Source organism: Rhinatrema bivittatum, chromosome 8, assembly GCF_901001135.1.
Source record: "Rhinatrema bivittatum chromosome 8, aRhiBiv1.1, whole genome shotgun sequence".
NCBI classification, from domain to species: domain Eukaryota; kingdom Metazoa; phylum Chordata; class Amphibia; order Gymnophiona; family Rhinatrematidae; genus Rhinatrema; species Rhinatrema bivittatum.
In genome coordinates this window covers 75,500,013-75,512,649 of record NC_042622.1, presented here as the reverse complement: position 1 = coordinate 75,512,649, position 12,637 = coordinate 75,500,013, and the positions used below count along the sequence as shown (strand labels likewise).

Here is a 12,637-nt window from a genome sequence, read left to right as displayed (position 1 = left end):
AAAAAGCTTCCTTCTAAGTTGAGTTTCTCTTGCAACATCTGGAAAGATTTTTATACACAGACCATATAACACATTCTTTTTATACCTAAAATATTGGCTAAATAATAAATCTCTGTCAGAGTCAGAAGATAATTTTACTAGTATCATAGCCCTTGTCTCAATAGTGTCCTATGAATCTTGTAAATAAGCCAAGAGATCAGGACTAGCAATAGACTCAAGTATATTATTTCCATCAGGATCACTTGAGAAAGCCTTCTTGTCCAGAAGGTAGCGTTTAGATAGCACAACGTCTTTCTGATGGGATGAAGAATCGCAACAAAATATTTCTTCAGAAGTTCATTTGCACTAATCTATCTGGACTTGGGAAAGTTAAAAAAATCACAAGTTCTGAGTTCTCATCATATTCTCAAGTGTTTCATTCTTTCTATGTAGAAGCAAATTATCTTTAATAATATTGTGGATTGAATCTTAGATACCTCGGATTTCAATTCAGGAAACTGTTGCTCAATTTTAGCAACTGGTCTCAATAGCAGAAATTTTGATTGTAGCTCTGGCAGAGAAATAGCATAGATGCTCTACGGTGCCCATAAGAGATGATTCAGTTCATCTGACCACTTGTCAAATGTCCCTTAAGCTGATCTCAGCTGGTTCTGACCCGGCAGCTCTCACTTCCTGGACATTACAGGCAAAGGAAACAGGCTCCAGCATCATTTCAGTCACATCAGAGTAGGGACGTGGACACATGGATAGTGGCAGGCTGGGCATGCTCAGTCTGCTGGTCAAAGCTTCTAGAAAGTTTGACAAATGTTTTACGTGCCGGGCTCCATCGGATGATGTCATCCACATGTGAATACTACCATCCAGCTTTTCCTACGAGAAAATCTAGATAAGAGTGCAAAAAAATGTATCTTTAGTGACATGTTGTAGCCAAGGCTTTTCTATACCTTGAGGTTTTTCAACAACTCCTTGTAATTGTGTGCCTTGTTATTTTTGAGAAAATTTGTTACTACTAACTGGAAGGCTTTTCATGCTGTCTTTTCCTTGCCATGCAATGCACGGTTAAATGCATTGTCTCAAAGAAGTTCATGAATCTAAGGGCCAACTAAGACACCTTTCTTTATCTTAGCTTCCCTTAACCTTGGAAATTTACCACAGAAGGCTATTTTAGTTTTGTCCATGGCCTTGACAAAGTTCTTCAACAGACCCAGCTTGATTTGTAAAGGTGGTAACAAAATCTTCCTTGATTCAACACTGGATGCCAGAGACTTTTCCTCCATGACTTCCATGAATATAATGCAATTCATATCATGTATGATGTAGAACGAGCTTCAGATTGCATCATTCATTGTTGTGCACAAAAAGCAAGTACTGTCTAAGTTCAGTCATAGACTTAGTCAAATATGTATATTAGTCAATTTTTGTTTAAGATCCTTTCCCTTCTTAACTCACTTATCTTCTGCAATTTCCAAGTCAAAGGTCATATATACTGACCCAGTAACGTATCTTGAAAACTAAAGCCAATCAACAATGTTAAGCTTCATTTTCATTGCTAGTGATCCAAATTTAGTAAAGTTTGACTACATTCATTTCGGAAGCATTTTGACTGTAGACCAGTGTATTTTCTTGGGGGCGGATTTTCAGAGCCCTGCTCGCGTAAATCCGCCCAAAACCGGGCGGATTTACGCGAGTAGGGCCCTGCGCGCCGGTAAGCCTATTTTACATAGGCCTACCGGCGCGCGCAGAGCCCCGGGACTCGCGTAAGTCCCGGGGTTTTCGGAGGGGGCGTGTCGGGGGGGCGGGCCCGAACCGTGTGGCGTTTTCGGGGCGTGTCGGGAGTGTTCCGGGGGCGGGCCCGGGGGCGTGGCCGCGCCCTCCGGACCCGCCCCCAGGTCACGTCCCGGCGCGCAGGAGGCCCGCTGACGCGCGGGGATTTACGCCTCCCTCCGGGAGGCGTAAATCCCCCGACAAAGGTAAGGGGGGGGGTTTAGACAGGGCCGGGCGGGTGGGATAGGTAGGGGAAGGGAGGGGAAGGTGAGGGGAGGGCAAAGGAAAGTTCCCTCCGAGGCCGCTCCGATTTCGGAGCGGCCTTGGAGGGAACGGGGGTAGGCTGCGCGGCTCGGCGCGCGCCGGCTATACAAAATCCATAGCCTTGCGCGCGCCGATCCAGGTTTTTAGCAGATACGCGCGGCTCCGCACGTATCTACTAAAATCCAGCGTACTTTTGTTTGCGCCTGGAGCGCAAACAAAAGTAGGCTATTCGCGCTCCTTTTAAAATCCGCCCCTTGGTGCGTACTGTTTTGAGGGCTCCATTAAAGAATTAGGACTTTGACTTATCCACTGCATGATGTGATTGGGAGATTCTCTCTCTTGAGCCCTTGGGTACTGGTCTTCTGGCTCTATCTCTATCTGATGGAGAAGACAACTAAAGTTTTAATGTCATATCATGAAAAGTGTAGACCCACAGGGGACATCATTCCATAAAGTCCATAGTTCGTAGTATTATGTTCTGGACCAAGATATCAAAAATGCCACTCGTAGGTCCTGGCTAGCAGCTTATGCCTTCATTTTGAGCAAAGCTTAAATGGCCTCTTACACATTCTGGAGGATTTCTCAGCTATCTTGAAGTGTAAAAGAAAAAAGCCCCCCCCCCCCCCCAGGAGAAGAAAAGGAAAAAGGAAAATAAAGGGAAATCAGGCTAGAAAACCACGAAGAATGCACTTTAAGCAAAAAACAATGAGGTCAACAGAGAGCATAGATAATTCCAACCATTCACAAAGTGGATGACAAAAGACTGAAGCATGCAGTAACAGCAATGCGGGAACTCCTTTGCATGCTCAGAAACACTTGTTTGACCTGAGTTCCAAGAGAACATGTTTTCCGTTACAGCACCATCAGAAGTCACCCACTTGTGTGGCTTTATCATTCCTGTTTGTTCACAGAAAACCAATATGACATATAGCTAAATAGATTTACTACGCCTACTTTATAATCCATTCTGCATGAGCAACCCCCTTCTGGTAGAAAAGCATCCTGAATGATTTGACCTTCGAAAAAGAAACCCTTAAACATTTATGCCCTTCAGGAACTTGATCATTTGGTGTAACTATCAATAGGGTCCTACATTTTCAGTTTTTATTTTATTTTTCCTGGGAATTTCAATGTTATAACAAAAAAAAGTGGAAAAATGGCTTTGTTATAACAAACAGGAGAAAAATTAGTAGAAAAGTCATTTTTCCACAATTTATTTATTTATTTTTTTAAATTATTATAAAACCTTTAAATTCTCAGAAAAAAAAATAAAAATAAAAGGTTCCTACCTATCAATATAGATAGGAGAGAAAACAAAGAAAAACTGAAAAATAATTGGAAAAAATCCTGTCTCTTACTGCTGTTCCAGTACATTATGGTATACTATGAAGTGGTTATTGTTCTGAGCTTCCGGAGAAAAAATATGGGTGCCATTCCTGGCTATGGTTCTGCTTCCTGGGCTAACCAGGATTTGATCTGCTAATAAGGGAAGGGGAGGAGGCACATATGCACTCCTGTGAGAATATCAGCAAGTTATGATCCAAAAGGCAGAATGCAAGTAGGTATACTAAGAGGTACGTTCTCTCAGCCACAGGATATTCCCGCTTTCTGTGGCCATAATGAGTCAGACTGAGGGAAAAATGGAAAAACACTCAAACCTATGATTTATATGTTCCTATTGAGAATCAGAAGGAAAGAAGCAAGCAGAAAAAATCTGTGCTTGATAGCTCCTAGAAAAGAACCAGCAAGAAAAAATAAGGAGAGTCACATGGTAAAGATTAGAGAGAGAAACTGCATGAAGCTCTCCAAGAACTGGATGCGTAGGAGTAAGGAGAAAGAACTGCATGAGGTCCCACTGATAAGCCAGATTGGAAATTAAAATGAGAGAGACTATGTATAACCCCCTAAGAGTTATCTGACAAGAAGTAATCAGAGGCCTGCATGAGGCAACCCTGATGAGAATTAGATGGAAAGGAAAAAGGAGAGAGGCTGTGCAGAGAATGAGAAACTGAATACAAAGGTGTTGCTATATTCAACCTAGCAAATGAACAGAAAGAACACTATAAGCAGGTGTAATAAATACACACCTTTGCACCATAATCCTGGGGCATGTATCCAGTTCTGAAGTAAGCGACAGCAACCTCCTGGCCATCCCTGAAACAGAGAATAGATCAGAGTTCACAACCTCCCCTTCATGTTCATATGGCGTCCCTTCCTGTAACAGGAATCCAGACTCCAGACATTCATATGAAAGAGAAAAAAAAAGACTTTCCTCATGTCTAACATTTTTAGACAGCTGCTGTCTGTTTTCTGTTTCAATTTGTGGTTTTGTGTCATGTTATAAAGGATTATTGTGAATGTATGATTGTTACCTATCTTGAACTGTGGAGGGCACAGGATACAAAGTTTTAAAATAAAGGGAAGTTCTCTTACTTGTCAATTTTCTATTAACTTGGAAAAACAGTCAGTACTGTTGAGTAAGAGTTTGGAGAGTGTTATAGATCAGTGGTTTTCAACCTTTTCTCTAGTGAGACACACCTGAAGGATGATGCTCACATGCATGGCCCACTGCACGCAGGACTGTCAAGAGGTTAAATGTAAACATTTATTTATTTATAAGCATTTGATATTCCACCTGTTCCAAATTTGGCCCCAGCCAAAGGAACACCCTCTGCCCACCAGCAATGGGTATAGAACAGAACTAGGACATTTCCCCCGTACACTCACCATACAAAAAACATTCTGATTCTGGTGTCATCTCAATAACAGCAACACAAATGCCCTTCACTACCAAGTGCATTGCGAAATACAAAACCTGCAAAAAACAGTCTCGACACATATGTAGCAAACCCTGCCAAGCCATAGCAGCACTAATTCCACGGATTCAAATAGCAACAAATCCAACTATTAAAAATCACTGCAACACCTGTACATGTACAATTCAAAAAACACAACAAATAAGACTAATACAGATCTCTACATTCTAATAGAATATATCACCTCAGTTACACAGACAAAATTTCACTAAATACAGAATACTGATGTAGCTCAAAGTGAATATATTCTCTGCCCATTCAAATCTAAGTCAATTTTTTCCCAACCTCAATTTAAAAAAATTTTAATGACTGAAACTTTTATTAAATGTTGGGGGTTCATCTAAAATAACTTTTGCTTTCAGGGAACCTGGTCAGAAAAAGAGAAATTGCTTCATATAAACCATCTAGAATTCAGAGCAATCGTAAATGCTCTGAAAGTGTTCAATCCATGCTTGAATATCAAGGTGATGTTCATTCAGTCAGACAACCAGGTAGCAATATTCTATAATCAACAAACAAGGAGAAACAGGTTCTTACAAATTTTGCCTGGAAGCAGCACAAATTTGGAAATGGCAGTTTCCTAGGCAATTATTTTCTTCTAGTTGTCTCCCTTCTTGAAGACCATAAAATGGCCAACAGATTAAGTCGCCAACTTTAACACACAAGTGGTTGCTACATTTCATGGGTCAGGTAGGATGGGCTGGGATTTCCCCCAGCAGGAGTAGGGCCACACTCAGGGGCAGGGCCAGACTGGGTCTTCTGTCTATACCAGCCACTTCCCCCACAGGTTGAGCCTTTCAGTTCTGGTGACCAGCAGGATACCAGCAGGATTTAGCTGAAATCAGATAGGCCAAGTCTAGGAGCATGGCTGTTGCTAGAACACACCACAGGCCAGAAGCTGAAACAAGGTACAGGACAGGCAGGAGTGTGCTCAGGCAGGGCTGAAGCCACGGACTGGAATCAAGGGCAAAGCTTGAGGCAAAGGTAAAGCCTGGGAAACAGACAAGGTACTGAACTAGACTGGGCAGGGCAGGGCAAGGACTGAATTGTGCAGAACAGGACAAAACAAGGAAAGGACTAGAACAGGCAACAACAAACAAGAAGGCCCAAACAGGGCACAAGGACAGGAAGGGCCAAAAGGCCACTGAGCAAGGCAGAGAGGACCAGAAGGCTGCAGAGCAAGGTAGAGAAGGCTGCAGAGCAAGGTAGAGAAGCCCAGAAGGCCACAGGGCCACAGGCAGCCAGGGTAGGCTGCAAGGTAAGGCAGGGAAACAATACAAGGATGGCTAGGTCAAGGAGTCGAAGGAACTTGATGAAGAGGCAAGGAGGGAAAGGACAGTCTGAGTTAAGTAGGGCTGGAACTGCCACATCATGTGATCAGCGAGGAGGTGGCTAGAGCAGCTATGAGCAAAGCTCACTGATGTCCTCTGCTGACAGGGAGGCTGCATAGCAGGTGGAACCATGACACTACATGATCAAATATTGCAGGAACATTTCCAACTTTGGAGCACTCTGCAAACAGACCTCTCTGCAACATCTAACACCATAAACTGCTCCAGGAGACCAGGAAAGAACAAAGCAACTACAGATGCTTTCTCAATTCTATGGAATCTAGGGACTTCTATATACATTTTCCCCAATTCCATGGATATCCAGGACAATTCAAAAACTAAAAAGGGAAGGGTGACTAATGATTGGTAACAAGGCCGAAAAGAGGATAAATTTGGTTTCCATGACTGCAATACCTAGCTGTTAAACTACTAACAAGATTGATGATATTCCTATCCCTCATCATGCAATAAGAGGAATCTTCTGCATCCCAACCTTCAGTATTTAGCTCTGACTGCTTGTGTCCAGAGAGAAGGATTAGAACAGCAATCATAGTTGGAGATGCAATCATTTGGAATGTAGATAACGTAGTGGTTCGTGGATGTGAGGATTGCTTGGTAACTTGCTTGCTTGGTGCAAAGGTGGCTAACCTCACATATCAGCTAGATAGGACTTTAGAGAGAGCTGGAGAGGAGCTGGCTATTGTGGTACATATGGGTACCAACGATATAGGAAGGTGTATTAAGGAGGTTCTGGAAGCCAAATTAAGGCTTTTAGGTAGAAAGTTGAAATCCAGAATATCCGGGGTTGCATTCTCAGAAATACTTCGCATTCCACACATGGGGCCTCAGAGGCAGGCATAGCTTCGGAGTCTCAATGAGCAGACTAGGTAATGGTGCAGGGAAAAAGACTTTAGATTTTTTAGGAATTAGGCAACATTTTGATGAATGGAGAGCCTATTCTGACAAGATAGGCTTCTCTTAACCAGAATGGAACCAGGCTGCTGTGACCAACATTTAAAAAGGAGATAGAGCAACTTTTATATTAGATTATGAGGGCAAAGCCAACAGACTGTCAGAAATACATTATTTGGAGTAAGATATCTTCAAGATAGCAACATAATGGGAAAGTTAGAATATCTCAATCAAGATGTTTTGATAGCGGTAAAACTAGTCCAGATGCATTTAAATAAAAAGCATATAGAAATAAATATTTCCAAACTGCCCATTTCAACTGCTAGCCAAGTTATGTGGTGAGGAAACCATCTCAGCCCTGGCTTATACTAGGGGGCAACCAACAAAAGGCAGGATGGGACCTAAGCAGAGATACCTCAGAGCAAAGCACTACACATAAAACTACATCCCAGGTTGCTACTTTTGATTTTATTAACCATTTTTATTAAAGGCTCGTTTAAGATAAGTTGGGGGTGAAAGGATTAGTGCTTGAATGATTTTGATCTTATCTGACTGAAAGATTTTTTTCAGTTGGGGTTCCTCAAGGTATTTTTTAAATTTGTGTTTGTCTCCCCTGGCTATATTTGTACAGGAAACAGGTTTTAGTATCTTTTTGTTTGCAGATGATGTTCAGGTGGTGGTATATATCCATCAACTTAATCTTGAAGAGTTGAAGAATTTTTATATTTGTCTTGACAGAATTGCTCATTGGTTGACTGTTCATAAACTTAAGGTTAATCAGAGGCACTATGGATAAGTAGGAAGAGGGAGACATTACCAATGCTTCCTATTATGTTGGGGTTTTCTATTCTACTTAAGCATAGCAGCAGAACTAGAAATGTGACCAAGGATAACCAAAATGATAAAGGGAATGAAATGGCTTCCTTATGAGGAAATGCAATTGAGGTTAGGGCTCTTCAGTTTGAAGAAGAGACGGCAAAATCATGAGTGGATTGGAAAGGGTAAATGCAAATCAGTTTACTCTTTCAAAAAATACAACAGACTAGGTGACACGCCAGGAAGTTATTAAGTAGCACATTTAAAACAAATCTGAGAAAATATTTTTTTCACTCAAATAATTAAGTTCTAGGATTCATTGTCAGAGGATGTGGTAAAGGCAAATAGCATAGCTAAGTTTTAAAATGTTTTAGACAATTTCCTGAAGGAAAAACCCATAAACTGTTATAACCAGGTAGACTTGGGGAAAAATACTGCTTATCCTTGGACATAAGCAGCATGGAAACCATCTACTATTTGGGATCCTACCAGTTACTTCTGACTTGGACTGGCCATTGTTGGAAAGAGAACACTGGGCTTGTTGGACCCTTGGTCTGATCCAATATGTTTTTACTTCTCTTTATTTACTATTCTAACAAAAAGGTAAGTTGCTCTTACAACATCTTGATGTCATAAAATGAGTGCTTCATGGAACTGGTCCTGGAACAGAAGAGAGGGGGACTATCTAGCTCTAAACCTCACTGTGACACAGGATCTTGTATAATAGGTACAGTGTTGGGACAGCTTGGCAATAGTGATCATAACATTCATATTTAACAATCACTGAAGAGAAGACAGTAAGGCAACTACTGCAATAGCATTTAAATTTAAAAGGAGAGCTAAAATAAAATGAGAACATTAGAAAAAAAACAAAATGAACAGTTGCTAGATGTATTTGTTGGGAATCTCGGCCGTGGTCTGCCGCAGCCAGGTCCCCTTACCTGCTCTGGCAGGCACCAACGCCGGGTTCGTCCTCCGGCGGCACGGTCCTGTTCCCGGCCGCTGTGGGCCTCCCACGCGGTCCTGGTCACCGCCGGCAGGCTCCCTGAGCACGCCTCCCTAGTTGCGACGGGAAACCTTGGCCCGGCCCCCCGAAGATGAAGTCAGATGCTCAGGCTATTTACGCCCAGCTCAGCCCAGCGTTCCTTGCCTTGGCAACAGGTCCTGCTCTTTGAGTGCGTTGTTGCTGCGTTCCAGTTCCTGAGTTCCTGCCTGCCTTGTGCCCGTGGTTCTGCTGCTCCAGTTTCTAGTTCCCTGTTCCTCGGATTGTCTTCTTGGTCTCGACTTCGGCTTGGTTTCCTGGTTTCTGTGGGTCGGCTGCCCGTCCTGATCTTCGGCTTGTTCCTGGTTCCTGTGAGTCCGCTGCCTGCCCTGACCTCTGGCCTGGTTCCTTGTGCTGTCTGCTCGCTGCCCGCCCTGACTTCCGGACTGTCCATGGTACTCCTGTCCTCCGCCAGCCTCGACCCGGACCTCCTGATGCTGCCTCTTCATTTGGACTTCCCTGCACCAAGAGACCCCCGCCTAAGTCCTGCTGGCCCCGGTATCCAAGGGCTCAACCTGAGGGGAAAGTGGGTTGGTATAGGTGAAGCTCCTGCTGGGTCTCCTGGACCTGTACCGCCTCCCGGTAACGAGGACCTCTGGGGGCCGTCCCTCGGGGGTGAATCCAGCGCTCGTGCCGGCTCAAGGGTCCACAGAGCTAACAGTATTCCATGCACTAAAAAGGTAGAAAGACCAAACAATTGCAACATGGTTAAATGGTGAGGTGAAAGATGTATTTAATTTTTATTCCACCTTCAAAGCAGCTATTAAAGCCAAAGGACATCCTTCAAAAACTGAAATGTGGATCAAATTGAAGAAAATATGAAAGAGAATAAACACTGGCAAATTAGATGTAAAGCATGAATAAGGCAGGTCAAAAGAGAATATGAAAAAAGACGCTCGCTAGTGAAGCAAAAACTCAAAATAATTTTCAAGAATATTCAAAGCAAGAAGTCAGTGAGGAAGTCTGTAGTACCACTAGATAACCAAAGGGTAAAAAAGTGTGCTCAAGGATACAGCAGAAAAACTAAATGAATTCTTTGCTTCAGTCATTACTCAGGACTGTATTTTAACAGATGAGTAGCTCTTGCTATGTCAGCATTTGTCAAGAGAATCTAGCTTGGTGCTGGGGAGGCCCAAGATGGCGGCGTGAACGGTCGCAAGGGAAGCCGCTCTGCTTGTTATGCGTTTCCTGACTGACGATGCCTCCAAAAAGAAAGGGAAAGGTTCAGGTCTTTCCCCCGGAGTCAGCCTTACCTTCTCTGGGCAGAGACCGATAACCTCCTTTGCGACGCCGACAGTGGAAGTAAGGGGTGAAATTGTCCCTGCTTCGGCGTCTGGAGAGGGAGCTCCGGCGCTGTACGGGGAAACCACCTTGAGTCCCCCTGATTATCGGCCCCCACCGCTTCCAGCATTGCTATTGCTACCACAAGATGCAGCGCAGAAGGATGACATCATCCCCCCGGCGGGAGGGGGAAGCAGAGGTGGAGGAACAGTCCTGCAGCCTCAGTTTTCCTCTAGTATGCTGGATGCAGCAACATCGAGGGAACCAGCTTACATACTACTAAGAGCATATTTATTTATCTTGAATCACCTAACTGATTAAAACAAAAAAAACTTTCTAAGCAATGTACAACATAAAAATAATATTCCAATCAAGCTTCATCCGGATACGTTTATACAGACGATTAAGCTGACAACAATCCCATCATTCACAAATCCTTTCCATTAACCAGGTTTTTAACAATTTTTGGAAACTAAGGATATCTTTTTCTTCCTTTAGATTCAAAGGGAGGTCATTCCACAACTTTCGAACAGACAAGGAAAATGATCTGTTCCATAGACTTGCATGACAAAAAATCCTAACAGCAGGAATTTGCAGTAGATGTTTATTAGTTTCACACACATTTCTGCTAGATTCATATCATTGCAAACGATTTTCCAATTGTTTTGCTCCAATACCCCACAAGCTTTTAAAAGCCATTATCAAGATTTTAAATTTGCATCTTTCAATTAACAGAAGTCAGTGGAGTTCCAGTAACAATGGACTCGCTGCAGTCCTCCTCAAATTCCCCATCACTAACCTCGCTGTCATGTTCTGAATCACCTGCAGTTTCCATACTGATTTTGATACAAAATACAGTGCATTACAATTTTCAATATGTGAGAAAATTAATGCATATGCCACAGATTTTAAAACAGCCAAATCTAAAAAAAAGCCCGATAAAGCTCAACATCTTGGCTCTACAATAGATGTTCATTACCTGTAAATATGTTTTTCCATACTTAATCTTGAATCTAAAGTAATTCCTAACAACCTTAATTCTTTTTAAAGAGTTACTTCCACATCTTTCAACTTTAACAGTTTATCCAAATCAGAATATCCCAAATATAATACCTTGGTTTTAGAGGCATTTAACACCAAACATTTGGTTTTCAACCAGGACTCAACAGAAGTAATACTTATAGCATTTCTCTGGATCTTTACCCAATGGAGTCAGTATTTGTAATTCATTAGCATAAATATATAGAATGATGCCCTGATCTAATAATTCCTCCTAACATGCTCAAAAATATATTAAAAAGAATTGGTGATGATGATGATCCCTAAGGAATACCATACTTAATTTCATACTGTCCTGATATACTTCCTTGAAAAGAAACCAATTGTCTTCTCTCAGATAAAAAGTTGTAAGATGATACCCTTTAATCCCAATTTTTTACATGTCCGCAACAATAAAAGGTGTTGCACCAAATCAAAAGACTAGACAAATTTAGACAATCCAACAAAGCACTCTCCCCTCTGTCCAAGATTGGAAAGATATCATCCAGCAATGAGACTAATATATATATAAGGGTTCGCATGCACGTACATATAAAGTCTTCTGTCTTTATCTAAAGACGCTCTCTTAGACACATCGCAGAAGGTCCTCCGGATGACAGGGATCTTCCTGTGAATAATTACAAAACAGAATTACTGTACCACAGACATTTTCTCTCTATACCATTCCGAAACATGTTTAGAGAGACATATAATTAACCACCATACTAGGACAGAACAGTTTTCTCTATAAAGAAAATTGGAGATCTTATAGAGACAGGTATGTGACAAATGTCAGTAAAGATCAGAGTATGTACATATGTGGTCAAGGCAGGAATTTCAACATAGTTGAAGATCTGATATAAGTACGAGAGATTCATCTGAACTGGATGGAGTAGATGACCAGATAGTACATTTAAAAAGGAGTTATTTTAGGGGTAATAAAAAAACAAAACAAAAAAAAAACTTTACAACTTGGAAGTAGACAAGAGGAAAAAGAAACAAGTATAGTTAAAAAAAAAAAAAAAGTGGTTGAAAACATAAGGGAAGCAGGAAAGGTGATCAGGAGAACAAAGAAGCAAATAGAGGAGAAAATAGCTAAGACAGGAAAGCAATGTGGCAAGGCCTTTGTTAAGATATTAACAAAGGAAGAAAGGTAGGCACAGGATTGTGAGATGGAAAAGAAAAGGAAGCATATGTGGAAATAAGTAGTGAAAAGCCAAAGTATCGAACAAATATTTCTGTGCAATATTCACAAAAGAGCTTGGTAAGAGGCCGCAAATAAATGAAAGCAGCTAAAATGGTAGCGAGGTGTTCTGCAGCCCATTTTAAAAAGAGAAAACTAGTCTGAAACTAGCAAATCAGAAAGTGGACAA

The 12,637-nt window shown here is 41.8% G+C and overlaps 1 protein-coding gene across 1 annotated transcript in view; it reads right to left on the bottom strand.

Annotated features, from left to right (window-relative positions):
• GSS (glutathione synthetase) overlaps nucleotides 1–12,637 on the bottom strand; it is a 153,080-nt gene that overhangs the window by 56,177 nt on the left and 84,266 nt on the right. The window contains exons 8-9 of the mRNA XM_029614256.1: nucleotides 11,815–11,892; nucleotides 4,116–4,182 (exon numbers count right to left, since the gene is read on the bottom strand). Coding sequence (XP_029470116.1) covers nucleotides 4,116–4,182; nucleotides 11,815–11,892 — 145 coding nt within the window. The remainder of the gene's footprint in view (nucleotides 1–4,115; nucleotides 4,183–11,814; nucleotides 11,893–12,637) is intronic.